At 53.4% G+C, this 26,792-nt stretch overlaps 10 protein-coding genes across 10 annotated transcripts; 3 read left to right on the forward strand and 7 right to left on the reverse strand.

The window, feature by feature from the left end:
- Positions 1–306: 306 nt before the first annotated feature.
- CLAFUR5_01168 (Eukaryotic translation initiation factor 3 subunit D) lies at positions 307–2,121 on the reverse strand (the record flags this gene model as incomplete). Its single annotated transcript, XM_047900316.1, has 2 exons — positions 307–604; positions 656–2,121. 2 exons carry the CDS (start codon positions 2,119–2,121, stop codon positions 307–309), a joined length of 1,764 nt encoding a protein of 587 aa, XP_047756057.1.
- A 2,139-nt stretch (positions 2,122–4,260) lies between these two features.
- CLAFUR5_01169 (uncharacterized protein) lies at positions 4,261–5,398 on the forward strand (the record flags this gene model as incomplete). Its single annotated transcript, XM_047900317.1, has 2 exons — positions 4,261–5,260; positions 5,316–5,398. 2 exons carry the CDS (start codon positions 4,261–4,263, stop codon positions 5,396–5,398), a joined length of 1,083 nt encoding a protein of 360 aa, XP_047756058.1.
- A 376-nt stretch (positions 5,399–5,774) lies between these two features.
- On the reverse strand, positions 5,775–7,724 carry CLAFUR5_01170 (Nitrogen permease regulator 3; the record flags this gene model as incomplete). Its single annotated transcript, XM_047900318.1, has 1 exon — positions 5,775–7,724. One exon carries the CDS (start codon positions 7,722–7,724, stop codon positions 5,775–5,777), a length of 1,950 nt encoding a protein of 649 aa, XP_047757215.1.
- A 356-nt stretch (positions 7,725–8,080) lies between these two features.
- On the reverse strand, positions 8,081–9,177 carry CLAFUR5_01171 (Mitochondrial 2-oxodicarboxylate carrier 2; the record flags this gene model as incomplete). The annotated part of the gene is made up of 4 exons (XM_047900319.1): positions 8,081–8,577; positions 8,634–8,854; positions 8,929–9,015; positions 9,068–9,177. The coding sequence occupies 4 exons, from the start codon at positions 9,175–9,177 to the stop codon at positions 8,081–8,083; spliced, it is 915 nt and encodes a 304-aa protein (XP_047757214.1).
- A 1,920-nt stretch (positions 9,178–11,097) lies between these two features.
- On the reverse strand, positions 11,098–12,689 carry CLAFUR5_01172 (uncharacterized protein; the record flags this gene model as incomplete). Its single annotated transcript, XM_047900320.1, has 3 exons — positions 11,098–12,105; positions 12,224–12,253; positions 12,363–12,689. The coding sequence occupies 3 exons, from the start codon at positions 12,687–12,689 to the stop codon at positions 11,098–11,100; spliced, it is 1,365 nt and encodes a 454-aa protein (XP_047757217.1).
- A 313-nt stretch (positions 12,690–13,002) lies between these two features.
- Positions 13,003–18,305, reverse strand: CLAFUR5_01173 (Dolichyl-diphosphooligosaccharide--protein glycosyltransferase subunit stt3; the record flags this gene model as incomplete). The annotated part of the gene is made up of 9 exons (XM_047900321.1): positions 13,003–13,548; positions 13,700–13,746; positions 13,859–14,219; positions 14,286–14,408; positions 14,472–15,038; positions 15,867–17,296; positions 17,347–17,940; positions 18,000–18,080; positions 18,140–18,305. 9 exons carry the CDS (start codon positions 18,303–18,305, stop codon positions 13,003–13,005), a joined length of 3,915 nt encoding a protein of 1,304 aa, XP_047757216.1.
- Positions 18,306–18,887: 582 nt separating this feature from the next.
- On the forward strand, positions 18,888–19,847 carry CLAFUR5_01174 (Short-chain dehydrogenase/reductase VdtF; the record flags this gene model as incomplete). The annotated part of the gene is made up of 2 exons (XM_047900322.1): positions 18,888–18,984; positions 19,039–19,847. The coding sequence occupies 2 exons, from the start codon at positions 18,888–18,890 to the stop codon at positions 19,845–19,847; spliced, it is 906 nt and encodes a 301-aa protein (XP_047757211.1).
- Positions 19,848–21,199: 1,352 nt separating this feature from the next.
- Positions 21,200–24,325, forward strand: CLAFUR5_01175 (uncharacterized protein; the record flags this gene model as incomplete). Its single annotated transcript, XM_047900323.1, has 1 exon — positions 21,200–24,325. The coding sequence occupies one exon, from the start codon at positions 21,200–21,202 to the stop codon at positions 24,323–24,325; it is 3,126 nt and encodes a 1,041-aa protein (XP_047757210.1).
- Positions 24,326–24,568: 243 nt separating this feature from the next.
- Positions 24,569–25,159, reverse strand: CLAFUR5_01176 (putative tRNA-splicing endonuclease subunit tsp-1; the record flags this gene model as incomplete). Its single annotated transcript, XM_047900324.1, has 1 exon — positions 24,569–25,159. The coding sequence occupies one exon, from the start codon at positions 25,157–25,159 to the stop codon at positions 24,569–24,571; it is 591 nt and encodes a 196-aa protein (XP_047757213.1).
- A 402-nt stretch (positions 25,160–25,561) lies between these two features.
- CLAFUR5_01177 (S-formylglutathione hydrolase) lies at positions 25,562–26,676 on the reverse strand (the record flags this gene model as incomplete). Its single annotated transcript, XM_047900325.1, has 2 exons — positions 25,562–26,347; positions 26,404–26,676. The coding sequence occupies 2 exons, from the start codon at positions 26,674–26,676 to the stop codon at positions 25,562–25,564; spliced, it is 1,059 nt and encodes a 352-aa protein (XP_047757212.1).
- Between the last annotated feature and the right edge of the window lie 116 nt (positions 26,677–26,792).

The following is a 26,792-nucleotide window of genomic DNA, read 5'->3' on the forward strand; positions in this document are numbered from 1 at the left end:
TTGCTGTTGACCGATTCCATGGCCTGGCCTTACACATTTCCACGTGTCCGGCATCGCCATTTGTAAACAGTGTGTTAGTTCGCTAGACTAAGGCACTGCGAGAAATACTGTACGCCTGCACGCTCGACTTTGACTGCCGTGAACTCGACATGAGCCTCGGGCCCGAAATGTAAGAAGTCAGATGCTCTCACATGTGTCTTCTATCGTTGACGCTTGTCTCCACTATTTCTCGCTACCAGGAACTATCATCGCCATGTTGGTGCCCTCAATACGCACGGGGTTGGTCTGACAGCCTAGATCAAGTGTCTACTCATCTGCTCCTTCCTCAGGCACTGTTGAGAATGCCTCACCAGCATCCTCGTCCTCCTCGAAAGTGTTCGGAGGAACGTTGTAAAGGCGCATGACTGGCTTGTTGGGGTCTTTGACGAGGACAAATTTGCCGTCACCTGGCTCTTTCATGACCAGATCGATGAATGTGCGAACGATGGCCCAACCGTTGTTGAGGTTCAAGTTCATCTGGTTGGCAAACTCCCGAGGCTTGTAGCCGAGCACACCGAGAATGACATGCTCGTTGGTGGACTTGGGGTTGGCTCGAGAGACGAATCTATTGAATGGTCAGTACATGTAAAATAGCAAGTCAAGGAAGCAAACGTACCCTAGCTTCATGAGATCCGCCTTTGCCAGGATGGACTGCACAGTCCAGCGTGCGAGTTTGCAGGAGTTGTTCTTCATTTCTGTGGCGACCACGGCACCTCGCTGTGAGGCAAGCTTCGACCTCCAGTCCAGAGCACCTCCCGCGCCTTGCGCCTTGTTGTCGAACTCGTTCAATGCGTGAATGGTCAGGAACTGGTCCTCGCCGCTGATGTTGTTCTTCACGACAGCATCCAGCTCGGAACGGACCACAAGATGAAGTGGCTCGGTGTCAGCTTCGAGAGACAGGTCGAATCGTCGGTATTTGTAGGCCTTGGAAGCAGGAGGATCCGTCTCTTCGTTCGCGTTGTAGAAGGGGTGCTCGTTGTTCATGTCCCGCTTCATAGTCTCAGACTCTTGCACAACCTGGAGAGGGAACACATTGTTGATGTGCGTAGCCTCCTCTTTGAGGGCGCCAGGGCTGTTAATCTGGTCTTTGTTGCCTTCGCTCATCTCCAGTGGTGCGTCTGCCGCGTTCTCATTGACTGTAACCATGTCGAGACTGCTCCCCTCGCGCTTATCCACGTAGATCTTGTTACCCTGCTTCAGCAGCACGATATCCCAGCTGTACACGCTACGAGGGGCACACATGAGCATCGAGAGGATATTGTCAGTGGCGAAGATGGTGGCCTCGTCCTTATCGGCCAACTCCTGAATGACTGGATCCGAAGATGTTGTGACGTTGTAGGCGGCACGATCGAGGACAGTAAGCTTTCGCGTCGACGTGGGTGCGCCTGGCTGCTTGTCGAAGTTGCGATCATAGTAGTAGAGGAAGCCATAGTCGTCGAGATCCTCGCCTTCGCCGGTATCGAGGTTGAGCTTCGAGAGTCGATTGAAGTCGATCTCGTCGAGTAACCGCCACGAGTCCTTTGGCTGCACGGAGGCCTCTCGGTTGCGCTGTGGCTTGTCCCAGTCTTTCCAGCCGAATCTGCCGCCTCGTCGACCACCACGACCACGATCGTTGAAGCCCTGCTGTCCGCCTCGTCCGCCGCCAACACGCTGGAATGTGCCACGCCCTCCTCTCTGGTTCTGCACACCACCACGCTGTCCGCCGCGGCCACGGAATACTGCGCTACCTCGGCCTCCAAAGCCACGCGATCGAGCCGATGTTTGCGAACGGTCTACCAGGCTGAAAGAGCTTTCCTCGTTCTGTCCCTCGATGTTGAAGACCGTCTGCAGACCACCTGGGCCTGCGCCATAGATCTGATCGCGGTACCGGTTGTTGAACTGCTGTCGGCCGCCGCGGCCTTCCCGCTCCTTGCCCTCAGATGTCCAGTCCGCCATGCGTCCCAGCTTGTCGCCCTTGGAGAAGGGTGCGTATGGGACGCCATTTAGCGTCGTCTCGGTGGTGGTCGGTGGGCCCCAGGTGTCGCTGGCGGGGGGCAGAGCGTTGATGACATCTTGCAGGTCCTGCAATGCAATGGGCGCCATGGTCGTGATTTGGACGTTTGTGTGCTGGGGTTCGTGGCGGAGAGATGCTGTTTCTCTGATGTCCCTTGGTCGCGCCTTCCTTTAGAAATTGTTCCCAAATCTTGGCAAGTGTAAGTGGGTCCCCGCGACAACCCCACCCCTGTGGCCATGCCCGCGCCTGACGTTCACTTCTGGCTGCAAATGTTCACCACATGTACACACACACAGTACACCACGCTCTGCGCCTGCGATCAGTCACGGCGTGCATGGGTACGAAGGATCACGGCCATCCCAATGGCATTACACTAAAGCAAACTTCTGATTGCTCGCTGTGACTGGCACTTCATCAGCACCTGCTTCACGCCAGGGACTGTTTACGTGGCCATGGAGTGACCGCTGCTTCGGGCCTAGCTGCCTGTTTACCTCATGTGCACTCATGTGTCTATCTTCCTGCGAATGGCTCTGATCACAGCCTGCTTTGAATACATGTTTTCTACCGCCATCCACAGCTCTCGACGCCATGGCACTCTCGAGTAAGGTTAGGGCACTGCCATTCTTTCACGAATGGGCCGGACATCCAGTCTCGGATCTCGAGCGAGCGGTGCAACTCATACGCGAGGCGAGAGCGGGTCGACCTGTTGTTTTCCTAGCTGGAGATTCATCGCTTGACAATAAAGCATGGATACCGTCGACTGGGCCTGGGGGAGAACCACTGCCGGTAAACGTACCAGCAGTGTATCACCAATCGATTGAACCTCCCACTCCGAAGCCCGATATCGCGTTCTGGATCAATCACCTTGTAGGCATAGATGCGACCTGCCTCAACTCCGCAGTAAGAGGCCTCTTTACTCCGACATCGCGATGAAGGATTGCTGGCTCACGACCAATTCATACGGGACAATATCCAGCCTGGCGACATTCTCATCGTCTCAGTTGGCGCCAACGATATCTCATTGTCTCCAACGGGGTCCACGGTATATGGCACAGCTTGCCTGGCTTACTTCCAGGAGCTCTATCGAGAACGGCACGGCTTCGTCCTTGAAGCACTTCAATCAACTCTTCAGAGACAAGACAAAGAAGTATGTTGATCGATTGACCGATAAGCAGAAGCCGCACGCAGTCATCGTGTGCATGATCTAATTTCCGCTTGAAGGACAACAACCAGGCTGGGCAGAAACTCAGCTACTGATGCTAGGCTACAATCGCAGCCCTGGCCAGTTACAAGCAGCGATCAGACAGATGTACGAGCAGGCCACTGCGAAGCTCGAAATTGAAGGAACGAAGGTGATTCCGTGTGCACTGTATGAGGCTATGAACGGCAAGTCGGAAGACCACTACGTGGCAAGAGTAGAACCCAGCGTCGAAGGGGGCAGAAGGCTGGCTGAACTTCTTGTCAGCCATTTGAACAGCATCCTGGCGGCGGCATAGCGGTATTATACCGCGACGAGTGTGTTATTTCTGCAGAACGGCCGGAAACGACGGTCAAGAAAGATCATTCTATGCTGATAATAGAGCATGGCGCTCGTCCCAGGCCTCAGCCTTGTGTCTAGGATTCTATGCTCACACCGTTGGTGAGGCCGTCTCTTCGCGCTTCAACACCGAGGCTCGAAAGGATGACCGCGGGTTTTCAAATAATATTGCAACGACGCTTTTGGTCGAAGACTTGATTGTGTCCAGGAGAACAGGCAGAAAATAAGTCAGTCGTCGAGACCCTCGGCTTGATGGAGACTTGGTGCTTGCCGAACGAGTATCATGCCATGTACCTTGTCGAATCCTTGCAGTGAGGAGAAGCCCTGGAGGTACGCTCCTACATTTCGCGAGCCGCCGAAGCATCATCTCTACCGCACCTCACCTCACCTCCCCTTCACTCGCCAACCATCCACGCGATCCACGTCTGGTACACCAGACTGATACTTGAAGCTGATGAAGTGATGTCGACAGGAGCCTCGAGATAAAGAGCTGATGAGGGAGTGACTTACCCAATCCAGTTGGCCGTTCCTACTCCACGCCACACGCGATCCCGGCAGCGGCCCGCAAGTCAACTACGGATTATCCTCCCGAACGTGCATCTTTTTCCCCGAAGTTCTTCTTACGAGCACACGACAAAGACCCTACAATTGCAACGAGCGAAGGAGTTAAGAATCACACGCCAGGGGAAATATGGCCACTGCCCAGCAACAGCCAGGTCTAGGGCAAAGAATCGTGGGCTCAGCCAAAGGATTAGCATGTTCGACTTTATTCGGCGATTCTGAAATTGAAGCCGAGCTTCGGGATCCTCTTAACAACATCAAAATATTCGCGGCACCACAATCCTCCGGACAAGATGTCAATCGTGATTTCACCACTACACGAAGGGCTACGCCTAGGCTATCAGAAGGGTTTCGAGGAGACTTTACCAAGGATGTCGACCTCGATCCCGACTTCGAAGCGTTTGCTCGAAGGACAGATAGCATTGTCGTTGCCCCTCGAAAGTCTGCACGAATCGAGACTAAGCCTGCTCGTAAAGCTGTGTTGGTCTGCGATTTCTCCAGGAGACAACAAGTGGCCAAGAGCCACGAAGTGTTATGTGGCAGTTCGCCAGAGTCAATCATGCGTGGCTTGAGTTGGGGACAAACGCAGACAGAGTATTACGCCTCGTCAGGTCCAGAACGCATACCGATCCACCACGAGTGGAGCAGACGAAACTTGGAGAGCGCTACTGTCGACCAGCGCGAGAAAGTTTCAATGGCCCTGCCCGACATGGAGTCAACATGGGAGACATCACAGTCTGCAGCTGTAGACCGATTGAAGCAACTTAGCGCACAGCTGACAGAGGCAGCTACAGCGCCTCCAGTGACCAGGACGATGCAGCGAGATTGGGTTCCTGCAGATCTTCATTGGGAGGAAATCCAGAACGAACAAATGCGACAACAGCTGAGAGTGCCAGAGAGGCGATTACAATATGAGCGAACAGGCGCTAATCAAGAAGACCATCCCATGCGGAACTTCTACTGTCGGCGTCTCTCCTGTCACCGAAGACTGGTTATGCAAGAAGCAAGCTTAGATCTCAATTGCCAGACGAGATGCTGTGTGCACACTGGATGCGGGTATGTGTCGCAGACCACTGCGGGTTGGGAACGACATTGTGCAACGGAACACAATCACTCGCAGGAGATTGATGGTGAGCAAAGTTGCTGTCCACACTGCCAGTCAGTTGAAGACACTCATTGACGCAGAGCCTAATCCGATCAATCTGAGTCCGCTGCCGGGCAATGTTGGCTGGAGGGACTCGAGACCTCCGCCGAAGCTGTATCATTGAAAAGCTCTGCCATTTACGAGTCAAGGAATCAAGACACTGATCGAGGGACTGTTCCTGGCCTATGGTCTCCTGAGAACAGGTGGAATGTCTGCACGACAGCGCGAGTGACCTCGGCATGCTTGCTTTGGGACACAATGCTCGAGACTGCACCGTTTTGTGAGCTCTTGGCAGATGATTGCAGACCGCTGAGCTGCTTCACGACCCGGTTGACTCCTTGCATACGCCACGTGGCTACCTCTAATCAGATATCTTAAGTGCTGCAGCTCGCATCAACCAGGAGGATGTCGAAGACGCCAAATGCTGTGTCGTCAAGTCGAACGTTCAGAAGCTTGTTCTCAACGTGAAGCTGCCTCATCCGAGCCATCGGGTCAGTCTTTCAAGCGCATATATACCTCACACTCATCAACCATCCTCGCGTCTCGAAATCTGCCAGCCATTCTTCCACTTTGACTCGCTTGACCCCTATCCTAGCTGCAATGTCTTCGAACGCGTGCTCGCCATCAAGAAGATGCAGGAATGACGAGAAGTGTTCTGCCAGCTCATGGTCCAGTCTATCTTGTAGCGCCTCCAGCAAACGAGCTTGCTCTTCGGTTGGATAAGCTGGATCCGTGATGAGTACAGAAGTTGTAGCAGTGCCTTGACCAGGTCTCTTCATGTTCTTATTTGTGGAAAGTGCGATTGCTGTCCTGTCTGAGCTGACACTCTCCAAATCGTCCTCCATCGGTCGAAGATGTGGCGATAGCAGACTACGTACTGAAACAGGTCTTCTGTTTGGGTCAATGCCCGACAGTCGTGTCTGCTTAGCCAAATCTTTGGGTATGCGTAGCCAGCCGCATGTCTTGAGCTGGACAACTAGCCTGTGGCGAGCGAGGAATGACAGAATGTCCATGTATGCCACGCGGTGATCTCGTGATGGAATCAACAGGCCATACTTAATAGGCTTGCCACTCAAAATCTTTAGCATATTTGGCAGGCTCGGCAACGTAGGGTAAGCTTTTGCATATTCTTCGCCCAGCCTTGAAAGCTGATTGAGAGGTGCACTGGGACTGACGACGTAAGTATTGCGCTGATGCAAAGGTGTGATAAGTCGAGCCTTGCGCCATTTCAGGAGATGTTGGGCAAGAAACAGAACATCCTTGATGGGAACGCCGAGTCTATTGGCATTCTTCTGCAGGCTCTTGGTCGCCATGTGCTCTCTGACGAAATGGGCTAGCGGTGCTGCATCGGGATGCGAAAGTTCTTGGAGAAGAGTCTCTTTCCTTTCGAGAAGAAGCAGAGCACAAAGCGAATCAAGGTCATCGTTGCTGCCATCAGTTCTCGCATCGTTGCTTCCATCGACATGCAGGGACATTTCCATGCCATTTAGCCTGACGGCAGCTATAGCGCCTGTTGAGACATGCTCGAAGATTTCTTTAAGCGCCCACGCGAGCTCACTTGTCTCGATCAATTGCTTCCGTAGCTCGGGTAAAGGCCAATGGTTCTGCTTCGCCTTCGCTCGGAGTGCCAACAGCCGACGGCTTTCGTTAGACACGTAGTTTGCCTGCTTTTGACAGTAGTGAAGGGCTCTGCTAAGAACTTTCGCCAGATCGTTGTACACTGCATTCGCGCGTTGCTGACGTTCATGGTCATGCGAAGATAACACAAAAACAACGTGGAACAAGGATAACTGCTCCGCCGCTTGACCCCCACTGGATACTGTAGCATGGCTGTCTGCTGAGGTCCCGAGCTTGTCAATGGTTTGCGAGTCAAAGCTGTCGGGCATGTGCGTAAAGTCTCGTTCTGCATCTCGCATCGGGCCCAGGTGGGGCGGTGTATTCGCCAGGCTTTCCGGATTCAAGTACATATGGTAGTCTGCGTATTCTCGGTTCGTGGTCTCTTTGGCTTTGCGGGCATCTTTAGCTGATTTATCCTTGGCTGTCCAGGCGCCATCTTCCAGCGAGTATACAGGGTGGCCGACAAAGGTAAGACGATTAATCCTGATCTCGAATTTCTTCCTATCACACCACCTTCCCGGGGACAGTAGCTTCTCTAAGCTGTCGATAGAGTGACCAAATACACTTTCGGAGCCGAGGCGTCCGTTGGCATGACCGTCTTCGTTGCCATCAACTTTTGCAGAGGTCCGGGCAGCTTTTCTGTCGGAAGCATCATTGTCATCGTCAGTCTCTGAGCTCGAGTCATCTGTGTCGGAGCGCTGTGCTTGTCGGGCTGGGAAGGTCGGCTGTGCCTCCTCTGGATGATGGAAGACAAGCCTAGGTCCAGAACGGGACCGTATCAGTAGGAGGACTGCGACGAGGCCGATGGCATTCGTCGCGTCGCTATGTGCCATTGGACATCGTTGCAGAGTCAACAGTCGGTCTCATTTGTTTGGACCACCGGACGAGACATGGCGTGGGAAGAAATGTTCATGTTGCATGGAGAATGCTGGCGTCAGAGGTGTCCAGGTGGAGGTCGCTGCTTGACGCCAAGACACATTGACAGGGCAGGGAGTCAGGAACACCACCGTAATGGAACGATGACAGAATGCTCTAATGTATTCGCGGCTCTTATTGACACACATTGAATCTGGCACACCGGATCGTCGCTTGAACGCCTCGCTCTGATGCAGTAGACTGACGTTTCGCATGCATGTGCGCTGTATCGCTTGCCATGCCCATGAATCATGGATCTGACAGCATTGGTCCTCTAAACCGCCTGGTCACGCATGTTTCTGAAGAAATCCATGACTCCAGTGAACACCACAAGCAAAATGCCACCTCCCGGACCCAATCTAAGCACCTTTGGGAGGAAGCCCTTGTAGAGCGCACCAAAACCCTCTTCCTTCATGATCAAACCCAAAGACGGCCATGCCCAGCCATACTTGGGCACGCCACCCGCAACCTTTGGAGAGTTTTGTATCCTGCTCTTGACGACATCCATGGGTGTGTTGAGGATGGTGCCAACTGTTCCGCCGACGGTACCAGATATGATGTCGTTTCGCATCTGTATTGACTTGTCCTTGGTCGGATTCGCTGGAAGAAGAGCGCGTACTTGGAAGATGCAGCCAAAGTATCCACTGTTCCAGAGGATGTGACGCCACATGGTGGACTCAAGGCCCTGGTACAGTGTGAGGACGCCTTCTTGACGAATGATCTTCTGCACGCAGTCGATCATGCCATTGTACTTGGCAGCTTGGGCCTTGTCTATTCGCACTGTGTCAGCTAGCTTTTATGGACGCCGAGTACGAGCTTGGACGAACCTTGCAGACGGATCTTGACCAGCTCGAAGGGCACTACCACGAACGACTCTGTGGCTCCAGCAGAAGCGCCGGTGAGGATCGAGAGAGACTGGTTCATCTTGGCGACACCAAAGAGATTCCTGTAGACCTTGCCCCACTCATCGTTGGCGGCGAATTTGGTAGCACGCTTGGGGGCCTCCATGAGGATGGGAGCGCTGATTCCACGGTAGAGTCGTGATGCGCTGATCGTTCATCAGCCGCATGATTCTCGCCAGCTACCATGCTTTCCATAGCATCGCCTCTGTTGTAGCCTTACCCTTCGTTGGCAATGATCTTCCTGAAACAGTCCATCATGCTGGTGTAGTGATCCTGTCCCGGGATGGGAACTTTGCCTTGAATCTGCCTGCGGTAACATTACTATGGCACAAGGTCGCAGTCCTACTCAATGCTCTTACACTCTTGTCTTTACCACGTCCAGCGGGTACATGACCAAGATCTCCGACACACCAGCTACCGCACCAGCAGCGAACTGGTATATGAAGGGCAGGGGCTTTTCGATCGACATGGCGGCGGCGTGGACGGTGGTGGACGGTGGGGAGAGAGGGTGATGTAGGCTGTGGTCGTCGTCGTCGCCGTCGTCATAGGGCGCGCGAAGTTGTCAATGCCAATGGCGCTGCCGCTGCCGCTGCTGATAACAATGCGTCGAGTGGTGGGAGCGCGTAAAGTCGTCGGTGTCGGTGTCCGAAGAAGTTCATCCGGACATGTTCCATGAGCTGCACCGGGCACGTGGGAGGCTGAAACTCAGTCTCCACAGCGGCCACCACCCTTGCACAGCACCCCTGCACAGACACGGGAAGTCTCGAGATCGCTTTTCACCTTTCACATCAAGCAAGCTCCAATTGACAACGTGATTAGGCGTAGCGACCGAGCGCTAGCCACACCGGAGTACGAGCTTGCGAGTACGCGTAGGTGAGGCGTCAGCGAGGGAGTGAAGCTCTATACCAGCCCTCAACTAGCCTTGGCGCCCGCTCTGATTGGTCAACTTTCAAGTTTTAAGGTCACGTGATCTACCGCACTGTGCCTGTTGGCGAACTCGCAAACATATACTCGTCGCTAACGCCTATGTCGTTGTATAATAAGCACTGTACGTCGGGTAGCGGTAGCGTGGATCGCACGCTACTTTGCAGTCTAGCAGGGTTGGTAGAGAGCTCCACTCCGCTACGCTTACCTTTGGAGGTTCACAACCGCCAACAGCACATTTTATGTGAGGTCACAAGTACTTTACCTGCCGGAGTGGGAGCTTTTCGACCTCGAGCTGCTGCATGCTGCAAGGCAGGTAGCTCCCACACATCTGCCAGTTGCTTAGCGGGAAACAGGCGGTGCCTGCATATCCGCTGTACACTCACACTCATTGCTCGGTCTTGGACCACGTTTCCACTCTTCAGTAGTGGCTCGACATCTCCACGACAGCTGATTCGTTTCCTTGTGGTAGGCCTCATTGATCCCAGGAGATGGCAGTGGGGTTATGATCAGCAAACCATCGAGATCAGCTTTGAAGGTTCCTCGGTGCAGGAACCATTCTTCCGCCAGTCCGATTTCTTGCTCAGGGTAGGTTTCAAAGCATCGTGCCTCTCCATGCCCATAGATGGCGTTCGACAAGGTCGGCACTGTTCGAGAGAGAGCACCAATCTGGTCCCAAGGTCTGAATCCACTGTCCATACAGTCAGAGCACAGGCGTGACGGCGAATTGCGGAGACCAAGGCTGCACGTCTTGAGCACCGCGAGTGTAGTTGAATTAAAGCTGAAGCAGGTCAGATAGGAGGCGAGCGCGAGATAATGCCTGGCTGATAATGTAATGCTGGCCGAAGCAATGTATGCAGCAGCGGTGCTGCTACGCCACACCCTTCGGCAGATCTATCTTCTTACTGTAGTTCTCGTAAGACTGTGTCTCTTCGTCTGCATCGACGCCGTACACAAAGCTGCCATCTCTATTCTCGTCCTCGTCATCGACCTCCATCCAGACATCGCTGCAAGCTGGAATCGACCATGTTCGGCACAGCAGATAATAGACCCCATCGGCAACCAAGAATCCGCAAAAGAAGTTGAGATTGTAGATATAAGTTGCACCAACGGGCACGGGCGTGCCAACTGCTCCAGCAAATCCGACAACATTGATGAGGATACCGGCAATGTACGCCGTGTATGCCCGCCAACTGACACCGAAGTGGAAGTAGTATGGTCCAGTCTTGAGTGTACTGCCAAACAGAAGGGTGTTAGCTATGCTCGAGACTCACGTGGTAATGTCTGAGCGGATGGTGACAGGCATGTCTGAGACAGACGATGCCTCCTACCCTTCAGTGCTTACCTGTAAAGGTCTGACGACTGCAAGAACCCTTTCCTGACGCAGTAGTAGTCACAGCACATAACCCCCGCTATGCTGCTGAGGAAGACTGAGTATGCTGAAAGATAGGTGGTGAAGCTGTTACTATCCTCCAAAAGATTCCACGGACACATCACTAGGCCGACGATGGCGCAGATATACGATCCTCTTCGAATGTTGATCCATCGGGGCAGCAAAGCTGTCATATCGGTACCACAACTGATTGAGTTCGCTGCAATGTTGGTCCCTAACTGAGCCAGTGTGAAAGCCGCCCCGATCACGAAAACCCCGAAGCGTGTTCCGCCAGTAACACCTGGCTCTTCCAGGAATTTTTTGCAGAAGTGTCAAAGGTGACCAGACAGGCTCGCCAAAGATGACGTTCGACGAAGATGCCACAATGATGCCGATGAAGCTCGTGATAGCGAAGCCTACGGGGATGGTAAGAAGCTGTGCCCACAGGGCGTCCCGCGGTTTCCTGGCAAACCGTGCGAAGTCTGGGTCGTTCACAATCAGAGTGGCGAAGTTCGCAATTGCTGACATGATGCCCTTGACAATGGCCCAGCCCAGCTTACTGCCAGTAAGAGTGGATCCCTGTTTGACAATTGGCCCCAAGCCGTCTGCGCGGACAATCGCCCAGATGAAGAAGGCAATACCGGCTGTCGGGACGAAGTAAGCCTTGACCGTAAAGAGATGTCGTATCTGGTGTACTGGAAACCAAAGAAAAGGCAAAGATCCTGCCCAGAAGAGGAAGAAGCTGACAAAGTCCCGAGTGTTCGTTCCTGACGAAGTCGGCATTGAATTGTTGTTTCCATTCGAGCCATAAGAGTCCCAGCTAGGCCATATTGCTCTGATCATGAGGTATACGCAGGTCCCTCCTATCCAGCCTTGTACACCGTACCAGACAGCAGCCATGCCAGCACGGTTTAGAACAGGCCAGAGACTTCCCCAGATGCCAAACGAAGAACGGCATACAACAGGAAAGGAGATGTGGTATTTGGCACCGATTCGGCCAGTCAAGCAGACGAACCCAGCTGCGATCGAGTATCCAATCCAGACGCACAGCCAACTTTGCCACCAGCTGAGTCCGTCGAGGATGTTTGAGCTGCTGATCATCTACTCTCGTGTTAGTATATACCGATGAAAGTCACCAGGGGGCAGGTAACCAGCACGTCATCATGTCACATGCCATGGCTATGTCCTGCGAAGCGTTGGGTATACTCTACAAACATACCCAGGTGTTGATATTGAAGCTGTCTGACACCTACCAAACAACATGTTGTTAGCTATGGTCGAGAACCACTGGCAATGTCTCAGCAGATGGTGCTAGACTCGTCTGAGACAGATGATGCCTTCTACCCTTCAGTACATACCCAGAATGCCACAAAATTGCGTGATCCCCACAGTCGTCGTTCCGGCTCTACTGGTTTCAGATCTTCATTGACCAGCATCAACTGAGCGTTTGTAAGACCAGGTTCGCTTTCGACTGCAATCTTGTCTAGGAACTTAGCAACTTTCGACTGCCTTACTTTTCCCATCTTGCCCAAAGTATGGCGACGTCCTCTCGCGATCTGATCTTGTGATAGCAATGGCGTGCGTTCGGATGATGAAGCAAGGCCGGTAGGAGTACGTTGTTCAGTGTACAGTGGGCCGGATGAATGTGTGTCGCGTGGTTCTTGTTGTAATCCTTCGAGCCTCATGGGCGGCAGCAGGTCCTTTTGACAACAAGACCCAAGAGTCCACAACAATCTGGGCGGCCATGGTCAGGAAGCAGAGATTTTCCTTTTGATGCACGAGTGGTGCATCAATCGGGCTGATCATGCCGGTAGCAGATGCCGCAGTCAGGTATGTTGCAATACTGTTGGTGAGAGATAGCAGAGTTACGTCGCATGCTATCTTCGAGTCTCAGGCTTGGCAAATGGTGGAGATAGGTCCGCGGGTGACTCGATCAAATCGAGTAACACAGTTGCCGGCGGCCGCTTAGCGCCATGGTGGGCCCGTAGACCCATGCGATCAGACGGGGTAGTGCAAAGCAGAGACGGCGAATTCGTCCACCGTGAAGAGTATGTCGAGGCCAAAGTCAGCGGCGCTGTCCATTCCTTGCATTGTCCAGACATCTGGCTGTGCCATGGACATCGAAGTGCCCGGATCGTGTATCACGCTGGCTGTGTACAGCTCATACCACTCTAGCATACGCTTCGATGCTCGAAGAATTCTAGCCGCAGCACAATCGCGGTCGACGGCGTGAATTCTCTCGCACAATGCGACCAGCTTCTCAGTGTAGAACTCCATTTGGAGTAATGGGGCTTCTATGATCGAGCTGAAAGTGTTTCCAGCCGCTGTCACTGCGATGTGCAGCTTCGCAAGGATGTAATTCGCATATGCCGCTCGACTGGTGTACAACAACCCTGGTAGAGCCATCAATGTAGTGATGTCCAAAGATACGTAGATGTCGATTACGGCTTGCACAGCTGTAACGAGCTCGTATATCGCTGTAATGTGATCTTGACTAATCACGGGACACGGGAAGTCTGCGGATGAGAGGTTCTCGGCAACGAACTAGCAGCAAAATAGTGTTAGCGATATCTTTCCCGATATGTGCCGTATGATCTAGCGACCAATTGCCAATCAGGATAACGATCTGACGGGTGGATGCCTTGCAAGACACGAACACAGACTGTGCAAGCCATCGAATGCATGTTGTACTTACTGGGGCTGAGAAAGATTGCTTATTCGTGGCGGTGTGCAAGACTGCCTCTGGAAGGTAGAGTATGTTAGCCTTAGTGTCTCAGAGAACGGGCGGCAGAAGCCATGAACGCATAAGTGTCTCGGGAGTCTCATCAAGGCTTCTGTACCTGACCTTACTCACCGTGCATGTACGCGGTGGCAACATGGTCCCAAAATAGAAGAGGGGCACTGGATCGCATCGACTGCGGGATCAAAATGCGCCAATTCAGAATCTGATGGCGACAGCTCTGGACCTTACGCTTCATGACTGGGTCAGAGACTTCCAGACATGAAGCAAAATCGTCGAATTGCATTTCCTTAGCGACCGCAGCACACAACTTCTCGGCGCGAAAATATTGGCCTAGCCATCCATCACTAGCCGGTGAGTTTGGAGCGTATTCCAAGAAGAGGAGGCTTTCTTCATGGTGTTTGGTCCACTCAGCAGTGTTAGTCTGACGCATGAGAAGGCTCATGACGCTAGAAAGTATGTAACAAACGAGCCACTATGCAGAACAGATCAGCATGGAGCCAAATAGGCGTCGTGTCCAGGTGTCCGGCCTTAAACTTACTGCCCTGAGTGCATCACCAGACTCTACATCAGCACATTTGACGGCGATCTCAGCCGTCGGGGACGTGAGCGGCTGCCCGCCAATGCCGATCTCGAGCGCCATGTTCTCTGCAAGCTGGATCATCTACAGATGAGAAGACGATATGTCAACATGTGCTGGGAAAAAAGGGCTTTCTGCATTGCCTACCTGGTATACCGCTATGTGCCGATGATGCCTGGGTGATCGATACCACAAGCAAGTGACTTGTATGGCTTGGATAAGTTCGAGGCTCTTCTCGACGTCGGTGAAGACGCTGCTGGATAAATGATTAAGGAGTGGTCTCGCGATATCTTCCTGCTTTTCGAGGGAGAGCATCCCGGTACTGCCAGCGTACATAACGGCTTGCAGTAAGGTTGGCTTCTGTGCTTTCAAGACAGCTAGTGAACAGTCACCAGATAGCGGAACCAATGGAAAGATGGGAGCAATCTCAGTCAGGTACCTCTGCAGTACGAGCTCCTGTTCCTCCGGCGATACGACCTGGTCAAGCTTGAAGGGGTCGGTGCTGTCCTTGTCTCTGGGGCGCACGCTTCCATCGCTTTCCGGAGTGGCTCCCACTAGGCTTGAAGACGAGGAGCTTTCGAGGCGACGCTTTTTTGTGAAAACTCCGCCTTGGGATGTGCTGGCAGGCGAAGCGGAGGCAGTGTTGATGCCATCGTCGGCAATGACAGGCTCCTGTATTCCTTGGGCTCGCAACAATCTGGTAAGAGTCGCGACCTGGGCCTCGAGTTCAGCTACACGGTCTTTCTGTCGTCGCGGTGTTGAAAGCACGCATTCTTTGTTCAGGCGAAGGCACCTTTCACAAGGCGGCTGAAGTCGTGTGTCTGATCCGAGGGCACACTTGATTTTTATCGATGCGCAAGCTATGCACGCTCTTCCTCGTTTTTGGGAAGCCATTCGGACCAGCTGGACAGCATGTTGCAAGCGAAGCAGAAACTTGAGGTGGAAGCATTGATGACAACGACATCGAGCCAAGATGGAGCGAAGGGAGGCGCAGCCATCGGACGTGCGGCATTCCGCCAATGAAAGCGCGGCAATGCCTGGAGTCTCCTGTCTGTTGCGAGTCGTCGCTGTTCTGTATTGCTATACAGTACTACTTTGCTATCTCTGCTGCAGCACCGCTACATTGAGGTCCTATGCTGCCATGCACGCTACGATCGCGCCAATCGTCTCGACCTCCGGATACACATAGCTCCCGTCAGCCATCCCCATCTCAGGCACATACCACCTCAGGATGAATGAAAAGTCACTTGAAGCTGGCAGCCAGTCACCCGTCCAATTGCTTGGTGGCACTTGGCTCGCAGGCTATACGAGGACCTGAATGGGGCCATGTCGAGCACTGTTGGTCCCAGAGCCCTGGACCTTGTCACTACTGTCTTGATGTGGGAGATTCGACGACCGAACCCGCATCACAGGTTTTGCGCCATCTACGATGCATGAGCCACGCTCTCGACGGTTTTCTGGTCGTCAGTACACTTTGATATTCTACTTGATATGCTACATGCCGGCTGGCGCGGTCTATTGCGCTTAGTCGACTCGGAGTACTCTTGGCCCCCGTCTCTTTCCAGCCTTCTTTCTCTTGTTGCCTTTCTCAAATGCTGTGGCTTCTTGATGCGAGCGGCCGAGATTATCGTGATCCTTGACCTTGTAAATTCTGATGATCCAATTCTCGCTGGTAAAGGCTTCCTCAAGGGTGGAAAGCTCTGGGCCCTGTGCTGGCAGTTTTGAGCCACGGACACGATCGGTCGCCTGTCCAGCTGGGAACAGCGAGTTGTATTTGTAGTAGCTCATCTTGTACATGAGAGAGTTCTTCATGGTTGGGGTGGCCTCTTCATCGACACGATACTCTCCCCGTGCGGTGAAGAAGTCACGTTCCTTGACCTCATCTGGCCAGATGCCTTCGGCAATACGGACCATCCACAAGAACTTGTTAATGTCGTCGCCGGAGTAGCCAAGAAGACCACCGAAGACCACCAAAACGTAGTCTACCTCGTGCTGCTTCATAATTGGGTACGAGACTTCTTCGCGGCTGGACATTGCCTTTCCAACAGTCGCGATGTGCGTGTTGTTCCAAGTGTTGTTGTCCACGAGAGTTGGCCTATCGGCCATACCACCAATTTGGTATCCATAGTCCCACCAACTCATGACCTTGGCAGTTTGCTCGGTGTTTTGGCGAAGCCAGTAGTACGCCTCTCGGTAGTCATCGATGATGTGCTGGCTGCCGTCAGGTAACTTTGAAGCAAGGACAACTGAGGGAGATGAGTAAGCGTTCGAGGTGACCCACGTGCAGTGGAGCACAAAAAGGAGCAAGTATGTCGTGACAGCTCCAGTCATGAGTGACTTGGAGAGGTAACTGTAAATGCCAACCACTGGTCCTTTGGCGGAGCGCAGAGACTCTGGAAGGGCGGCTTGAATCTTTTCCTTCACATCTGCGGAGCCATTGACCGTGCCATTGGTCTTCTTCGCGTCGGTGGATGGCTCTTGCGGCTGTGTGGCAGTTGTGAAGGTATCGAGGATTTGGCTGAGCGCGATGGCCGCTGCGACACACACGATCGGGGTGAGTGTGAGCATCAGACGAACCATGACACCTGCAAAGTAGCTGGCCAGAACAGCGTAGATGACAACGAATACTTGCTCGTCCTTGAGATTGCGGAAGCACATGTATACACCAGCTGGAAACAGCCAGATCAGCATGTTCAGGTCAAAGAAGAAGGCTGGCCATGCGGTTGGCTGATGCTCAGAGACAGAGGCGATGATGGGAATGTGGATCTTGGCGTATCCAGTATCCCATAGAGAGTAGAAGCGACCACTCCAGGGTGCGATGGTTCCGGTAACGGTAAGCAGCACCAGGCCCCCGAAAGCGACTCCGAAGACAATGATGATACCTGCCCAAAGAAGAGTCTGGAACTGCTTCGACTGGAGGCGGTTCTTCATGAAGTCCGCGAAGCCCACGAGCTGGATAAGGCCAAAGACACCTGTTTCACATCAGCAACGGTCGTACGCCACATTGATATACTTGACTCACCAAGCGCAGACATGTGGTCGCTGCTCTTGATTGGCAAGAAGCCGACGAAGGGAATCTGCATGCTAGCCAACGTGCCCAGTGCGTACCAGGTGGTGTAGCTGACGTAGAGCCGTGGGCTATAACGTCCCATGCAGATCAACACAAAGACGTGCAGAGGCAGCAAATTCGTGATGAAAACGTATCCACCCCAAGCGCTGACCATGTAGCCATAGAATAGAGCGCAAAGACCGCCCCACATGATGCTACCAAGTTTTACGGCTTTGATCCAGAGGTAGAAAGTGAAGACCAGCAAGAAAATTGCGATAGCCTCGTTGTCGTATGATCCTGCCACGCTTCTGCTAATGTATCCTGGCGCGATGCCCATGAAGATAGCTCCAAGCAGACCCGCTGATGGACTGTCGCTCATTTCAGAGGTCAAAAGATAGGTTGCGAAAGCCGTGAGGCCGGAGAAAGCTGGGGCGAGGAGCACGCAAATGTTGCGAATATCGACGGGGAGAGTCAGGAATCGGAGGAGTTTGTAGATGATGCCGGATGTGACCATGAGGCCCGGGTAGAGAGTACCACCAGTGACACGTCCCAGGGGATGCCATGTTCCTGCAGAGTGGTCCGTCAGCAGTCTGTATCAACATGTAGTATGTGTGCGCATCTCTCACTGTCGTCGAACCAATCCCAGAATTTGTAGAAGCCATGTGTGACGAGGTACTTTGTCGCTCGGAAGTTGAACCACGGGTCGACTGTTGCAGCTGTCAGTATCTATGGCCCGTTCCTGCCCAAGCTCATCCGTGGGACTGACATTCGTGGATGATGCTCTCGAAGCGGATGACAGAGAAGAGTCGGGCGGAGACAGCAGCTGCGGCGATGGTGCAGAGGATCACGAGCCGCAGCAGGCCTCTGGTGTTGCGGCCGGTCTCGCCCTTGAAGAAGAAGTCGCCGCCGGGGAGCGAGTTGTCGGCGGCCATTGTCGGCGGTGGTGGTGGAGGCGCGGTGAGGTGGACGTTCAGCCTCTGCACATCGGAAGGGAGAGCTGCGATGTTGTCGAATGCAAGACTTGAGGTACAGCTGTCTCTTGGCAGCAGGGCGCTTAAGGTCCGTCAGCGGGAGAGCTCCACGCGTTCACGCTCACCTCCGAGCCGGCGATCCTCAGGCCCAGTCCTCAACAACCACATGCCACTATAACAGCCAGGGGACATGCAAGGTCGAGCGCACTGCCGCGATACTACACTACCGCACAACCACTCACGCACCGGCATGACACATGACCGCAGCAGCGTGCGAGGCCATCCATTCCTGCGCTCTCAGTGCATCAACGTCATCAAGGGTACTGCAGTCCAGCAGCACTCATAGCTCATAGCAGTATGCAGGTTTTGTGGCATGAACAGCTCTTCTCGTTGCATCAACATAATTCGTCTCTTCACCAGGCCCGCTAGATTCGCTGCGGTGCCGAAAGCTCCTCAATGGCACATACATACGCCAGCTTTCTTAGCTGTGCAGAACAGAGTATACTCAGTCCAAGGCACGGATAGACCAGCATCACTTCTGCCATGTCCTCTAACCAGAGCGGATCAGGTCGCGCCGATAACGAAGACTTGGAGGCTTCTGGCCTATTCGATGTCAGCCACGTTACCGCCCTGGTCACTGGTGAGTTGCATCGCAGATGAATACTAGGGACCGTCACTTAGATTGTTCTATCAGGGGGAGGCACAGGCATGGGGTTGATGATTACCCAAGCCCTCGTCAGCAATGGCGCGAAAGTCTACATCACTGGTCGCAGGGAGGATGTATTGGAGAACACAGTCGAGAAGTACGGCCAAGGCCCAGGCAGCCTCCATCACATCGTTGCCGACGTGTCCAAGAAAGATGAGGCTATCCGGCTTGCCAAAGAGATAGAGCAGAAAGAGCCAGAGGGCATACAATTGCTAGTCAACAATGCTGGCATAGCGCGCGATGACCATACCAAGTTCTCCAGCGCTGGTCAACCCGAGATGTCGGACCCCAAAGCGATCTCAGAGCATTTCCTCAAGACGGAGGAGCAGCAGTTCATGGACACTTACCGGACGAATGTGATGGGACAATATTATATGGCAATGGCTTTCTTGCCTCTGCTGGCCAAGGGCACCACTAACACACCAGGCTACTCATCATCTGTCGTATACGTCAGCTCGATTTCTGGCGCGATGAAGGATAGCAGCATGGGACAGTTTGGATACGCCTCCTCGAAGGCAGCCTCGACACATCTATCGCGAATGCTGGCGACAACTTTCGCTGGTGTCAAAGTCCGTGTGAACGTCATTGCCCGGGGTGTCTTCCCCAGCGAAATGACGACTGGATCCAGTGGAAGTGACAACAAATCTGAGATGGATATGAACAGTCAGAACCCTGCTGGAAGGAAAGGCCACGACAGTGACATGGCGGCAACGATTCTGTTTTTGGCTGGCAGAGGCGGCGTGTGGTATAACGATCAGATCCTCTACCCTGATGGTGTTGAACGTTTGGAAAGGTAATTCGATCAAGTCCTCGAAGGGACCGACTGGGCTTAAGTTGCTAATTGTCCTTTGATGGACTGTCCACTAAACGATAGCGAGCCTCTGCATAAAGGCTTCGCTATTGGACCCCTAATCTGGCTTTACTTCGGCAGCCCCGATAGCGCCACTAGCCCCTCTTAATCTCGCTGCCTGAGGCTCAAAGGATCCTCTTTCAACAGATGGAGGAAATTTGGCAACCAACCCTGCTGTAAAGTAAGGTATATCCATATTAGGGACAAGGATATCATATGGCAGTATCTGAACCGACTGAACATGTTGCTTCGTTTCCCGAAGCGTGCGATGTCGTAGAGCTTTTCACATATTGAGCATGATCAGCCATCTTTCCATGATGCGTCTTACGTTTTCTACAAACCCCGCGCAATTCAGCAACGACATCTGGCGGAGAATGAGAATGTGCATCTCCTGCTCATTCGACGTTGTAAGCGCTAAATTGAAACACAAGCGAGAGCCAAGAGCACTCCGCGGGTCTCCGACAGCGGGGAGAGCACCTGCAGGCTTCGATGGTGCTTCGAGAAGATGACAAGCGCACGTTCTCGTTCTGAAAGTCAAGCCACCGTCTGGACCAAGTGGCATTAGCCTTGCATTGCATGTTCCTAATAAAGCATGCGTGCTGCCAGATGTACGCATTGGAATGTGCTTGATGATGAGCACTATGTACATTCATCGTTGGAGCTTACCAAGGATCGGGAGAGACATGAGTGGAGGATGCAGGGTGCAGTGCTCCAGTGAGCATCATCTGCACCGAGCAGCTTGCCAGCTTCATGTTCTCCATCTTCTGTGCTGATGAGTGGGCCTGGCTGCGTGCAGGGTTCGCCTGGAGAAGATGACAGACGACAGACGAACAGGCGCTGTCAGTGCTCGTGCATGGCCCAACAAGGCTTGTTGTCACTTGTACCACCACTGTTGCACCGCAGGCCACGTTCGCACCCTGCTCCATCACGTTTCTTCCCTGTGCCCGCCATCGGCACCCGTCAATGGCCGTTCCGCCTCCGACTGGAAACTCCTCCACGGGCGACTGGCTGATCACGACAGCCTGAACACGACCTTGGCCTCGCAGCGGCGGCGCCCGCGCTCCATCATCTGCAACCAACGTCTACCTGGACCTCGATTCACGTCTGAGATTGGGGCATGCTCCCGATGTGGCAGCGCACGGAACAGCCTGAATACATCTCACACTTGGCTTGGGACCAGCGTTCGTTGCGACAGCCGAGTACCATGCATATGTGAGGAGGGTCGAGCAGGACGTGGAAAGAGTAGCACCCAACAACCCGCGCAAGTTGCCCGCCACACCACGGTTGGACATATGCAACATGGGCCCGACATCGGTGTATACTGGCAGCCAGACGGGCAGTGACTACGGTTTCGACACACCACAGAGTATTCCGAACGGGAACGGGACTCAGAGTGCGGCCAACTATCGATCAACGCCAAACGGTCTGCCGAATTCAGTGCAAGACTTCGCTGCTTTCACTGGCATGGTGCCGTCTCCCCCCGTACAACGCCTTTCGGATGGGCCGTCGCCGATAGCTGGACACCACCATCGCCTCAGCGTCAGTAGTAATGATCCATTCGGCAGCATGGCAAGGCCTACCAGCTTTCTCGGATCAAATACCACGAGCCCCACAGGCAGGATCAATGCAGCTGGCGAGGGCTCGGGCGATACTGGCGATGGGATGCAGCAGACCACTGGGGAGGCTGGTAGATTGGAGCAAGAGAACGGTGTGCCACCCGCGTGGAGTGAACTCAAGACAAAAGCTGGCAAAGAACGGAAACGATTACCACTTGCATGTATAGCATGCCGGCGCAAAAAGATACGGTGCTCTGGCGAGAAGCCAGCGTGTAAGCACTGCCTTCGCTCACGAATACCCTGCGTCTATAAAGTCACCACTCGCAAAGCTGCGCCCCGAACGGACTACATGGCAATGCTAGACAAACGATTAAAACGAATGGAGGATCGGGTCATCAAGGTTATACCGAAAGAAGAGCAAAGTGTCATCAGCAGCACCGGACGTGCTGTGGTCAAGCCTCCGCTTCCACCGCCACCACCGAAAGCTGGCACTTCCAAGAAGCGAGTAGCCGAAGAAGCATTTGGCAACGAACTAGAAGAATGGGCCTCCGGTAAGCAAGAGCCCGTCGCAAAGAAGACCGATGCACCAGAGCCACATGCAATCGAGAAGGAGCCCCTCGCCACCAAAGAGTCCGAAGAGCAGAACCTGCTACTGGAAGGCGCGGACAAGCTGCCTGCGAAAGAGATACAGGAACACCTGGCTGAGGTCTTCTTCGACTATGTCTATGGGCAGAGCTACCACCTACTACACAAGCCCAGCTTCATGCGCAAGCTGGCTCAAGGTACAGTTCCACCCGTGCTTATGCTCGCTGTCTGCGCCATATCCGCACGCTTTTCAAATCATCCTGCAGTGAGGACTGAGCCGGCGTTCTTGCGTGGAGAAACATGGGCTAGCGCGGCACGCGATATTGCGCTACGAAGATACGACACGCCGAACATCACAATTTTGATATGTTATCTCATCCTTGGCCTACATGAGTTTGGGACATGCCAGGGAGGCCGAAGCTGGATGTTTGGAGGGATGGCACAGAGGATGGCCTATGCGCTACAGCTTCACAAGGATCTCGATCATGACCCGAAGGAGCGAACACAGGAGAAGCACAAACTCACATTCACCGACCGAGAAATTAGACGGAGGACGATGTGGTCGTGCTTCCTCATGGATCGCTTCAACTCCAGTGGTACCGACAGACCCATCTTCGTCGGTGAGCAGTATATCCGAGCCCAACTACCCGTCAAAGAAAGCTTCTACCAGATGGAGATCAACGGGCCCACCGAAGATCTGGAAGGCAACGTTCCGAATCCGGTCCAGTCAGGCACCGGCCAGATGGCGGACGCGAAAGACAATATGGGGGTGGCAGCTCACCTGGTCCGCTTGGTCTCGATATGGGGCAAACTCATCGCTTATCTCAACCTGGGTGGTAAAGAGCGAGACGAGCATCCAATGTGGGCCGAAGAATCGAGATTTCAAGGTCTTAAACGAGCCACGGCCGAGTGGAAAGACGCGTTACCATCATCTCTACAATATTCAAGCGAGAATCTGCAAATTCATGCTTCTGAGAAGATTGCAAATCAGTTCATCTTCCTGCACATTGTGTACAATCAGATCTTGCTTTTCATGAATCGCTTTGCCTTACCTGTGCCGGGATCACGACCGATATTGCCAAAGGATATGCCAGAGGACTTCACGGCTGAGGCTGCCAAAACAGCTCTGGAGGCCGCCAACCAAATATCTGCGTTGATCCATGAAGCAGGCGATCATCTGGTAGTGGCACCTTTTGCAGGTTATACTGCATTCTTCAGTAGCACTGTGCACATCCACGGTGCCTTCTCCAAAAATTCGGCTCTGGAGGCTTCGAGCAAACAGAATTTGGCCTGGAACGTCAAGTATCTGACCAAGATGAAGAAGTACTGGGGCATGTTTCACTTCGTGACCGAGAATCTGCGAGATCTGTACCGCCGTCATGCAGATGCTGCTCGATCAGGCGGTAAGACTGGTAAAGAAGGTGAGCAAGCCATCTTTCAGTATGGCGACTGGTTCGATCGATATCCGCATGGCGTTAGCGGGACGGACTACGAAGAGCCAAGCGCAGAAGTGAAGAAGGAGCCAGGATCCGACGCAGTCCTCGGCCAGAAGAGTGACCTGCAAACTGTGGAGGAGTTCTTCTCGAAGCTCAGTCCTCCAAGCAGAACCCAAGTGCCGCAGCAGCAGCCGACCAGAAAGGCGGCGAAGAAGCGGCACTCTACCTCGGCGGGAAGCAAGACTAACCAGCCTGTGACTAGCCGACCACAGCAGCCAGACCAAAACAATAGCCACATCGCCCAGCAGCAACCACATCAGCAGCCGATCAACCACGATCTAGCAGCTACGCGAGCATTCCAAAGTAACATGGATAACTTCACCCAACAACCTACAGCCTTCCCGCCGGCTTTCCAGCCGCCTCATAATCCACTGCTCATGACACCACCTCAGCAGTTCATGTCGCAGCTAGATCGGCAAATGGTTCTTAACTCCTATGCCAGCTCGAATCAGAACCTGGCGAACATGAATGGCTCGATCCTCGACAGCGCCGGCACCAACCTCGACGACTTCGATTGGAACGCATTCGCCAATAGCAGCAACAGCCAGAGTAATAATAATGGCTTTTGGGGCGATCCGTCGACAACATGGTTCATGCCTTTTAATATGGATCCTCCAACCGTGAGCGATGATAACAATCTCTTTACAGGGAACTTCGATTGGTCGAACAATTTTGCTGGGTTCGGAGATATGGTGGGAATGCCGCCTACGGGCTTGACGCCACAGCCGACCAGCGATGTTGTGACTGTCCAGGATGTTGGGATGGATGGAATGGATCATATGCAATGAGCATTGTCCAGGATGAATCATGAGCTCCCCCGGGTTGGATGTTGGCTGGGTTGTACAGACAGTCTCCTTGTATAGTGCATCTTTTTGGGAAGTCCGACCTGTAGATATAGTCTCGAGAAGGATCCACGATTCCCATGCCACTCTCAATCTGGTCGATCTTGCTGCTGTGTCCGCGAAGGCCGATCCGACCCGGGTGTACATCTTCCCCCTCTCCTCTTCACAGGCTTTCCTGCTCTTACCTCTTCAGTTTTGTCTCGGCTTCACGATCCCATCATGCACAATATAGTACACAACCGTACTATCGTCCTCCAACGTGGCAAGTAGTAGTCTCTTGGGCAGATTGCTCCTCCACTTACTGCCCTTATTCTCGTCCTCCACAGCTCGCTCCTCTGCATCAAACAACAGCTCCCCTTTCCCCTCACCCTCGCCCTGCTCCGTTCCCATCGCGTCAAACGTCGCTCCAAATCTCCTCAGCGTCCACTTCTCCCGTAAATGGCTGGGTAGCACCCACTCGCGCTGTGGCTCGAGCTCGGGCATGCCAGTCTTGCCTTGGTCTTTTTGCTGCTGGAGAAGCTCGATTTGTTCGTCCGGGTGGACGTAGAGTCGGCGAGGTGGGATGCCGGAGAGGATGGGACGTGAGAGAGGCTGCGAGGTCTCGGGCTTGTTTGTGTGCAGGCGTACGTCGGTCCAGAGGTGTTGATAGCGGAGGTTGTGGGCGATTTGGAGGGCGAGATTGTGGAGGTCGGAGTCTTGGGTGGAGGATGGAGACATGGGATGGCTGTTCAGGAGCTTCTGAAGCTCTGAGGGCGGTTGTGGCGCTTGTTGGATTGTCATGCTTGTTACGAGCTGTTGAGTGCAAAAAGATGAATTGTAGCTGTGGCCGCAGGTGGAATTGTCGAGATGGACATCAAGGTTTCAAGGTCGGTTCACTCCGGCAGATCTGCCGCGCGCTCCACAGACAGAATAATACACATGTGTAGAGTCATACTTAAGTTGTCCGAGCAGTCCTCACGTAGAGTCACACCTACTTGTAGTGAAGCAAGCGCAGGATTTGGCCATACTCACGGAATTCCGTTGCGTGAAGATTATGATATGTGCGGAACAGCGAAAGCATTGTATGCATGTACGGATCTTCTCATACCATTGGATCTCTACAATCTTCACAGCTTCTGCTTCGTATTCCTTCTGAAGCTCGTCAGAGCCGCGTACCAGTTTTCATGCTGTACAGTGATATGCTTACGCAAGCAGGTACTTCGCCGCGTGCTCAACGTGGTCGGCCGAGAAAGTGCTGATGAAGAAGTAGCTGTGGTCGTAGCCGTCCTGGTAGCGCACATTGACCTTCTTACCCGCCTTCTTCGCAGCCTCTTCAAGTTTCTCTGGAAGCAACTGTCCTTGCTTGTAGAAGTTGTCGCTAGTGCCAACGTCAATGAGGATGTCGGTGTCGTGGGGGTACTTGGGCAAGAGCTCTGTAGCATCGTGCTCAGCCCACTTAGACTTGTCGTCTCCAAAGTAGCCACCAAACGCCTTCTCGCCCCAAGGACAGTTTGATGGATTCGTCATTGGCGCGAAGGCCGAGACGGATCGATATTTGCCTGGGTTCTTCAGGAACAGAGTCAGAGCACCATGGCCTCCCATGCTGTGTCCTGTAATAGACACGCGCTTGCCGTCTAGCTCCTTGCAGCTGGCAAAGAGTTGTTCGGGGAGTTCTTGAGTGATGTAGCTGTACATGTTGTATCCCTTCGCCCATGGCTCCTTGGTGGCATCGACGTAGAAACCTGCTCCACTGCCGAAGTCGTAGCTGTCATCCTCGCCCTGGATCTGGAGGCCACGTGGACTCGTGTCTGGGTACACAACCGCAATGCCCTTTTCCGAAGCCTTGTGCTGCAGGAAACCCTTTTCTGCGCCATTGTCACCGGTACATGTCAGGCCAGCCAAGTAGAAGAGGACTGGGACCGGTTTCGACGTGCTTGCTTGGGGCGGTAGGTAGAGGTTCAACTTCATTTCGCAATTGTTGACTTTAGACTGCACACCTTCATCAGCAGTGTTTCCCAGACATCATTTCCTACATGTATGCGCACCTTGTGCGCAAGCTTCAGCAGCTTGCCGCCAAAGCTATTGATCGTTCCTGTCGTTTCGAAAGACATGTTGGCGATTTGGTGAGCTCCACGAATGCTGTACAAAGTAGACCAGCGTGTAGTAGTGAGGCAAGTGCGAGGCAGTGCACAGAGAAGACTTCTGACGAGCAGTGGCATGCAAGCTGTACAGTTGGGCGAAATTCTGTACTCATGGAGGGGAACTTTGAGGCTCGCCCCATGCACGCGGGGCAGTGACGTGAACGTTCTTCCCTGCATTGGACAGAGCTGCAGATTCAGGCAAGACTTCCCGTAGTGCCCATCGGAGTCAGAATTGATCCTGTGCTGCGATTCTGCTTGGTGGAGAGATGACACAGCTGCGTCTTCTATTCATA

The sequence above is a fragment of the Fulvia fulva genome, chromosome 1 (assembly GCF_020509005.1).
Source record: "Fulvia fulva chromosome 1, complete sequence".
NCBI lineage: Eukaryota > Fungi > Ascomycota > Dothideomycetes > Mycosphaerellales > Mycosphaerellaceae > Fulvia > Fulvia fulva.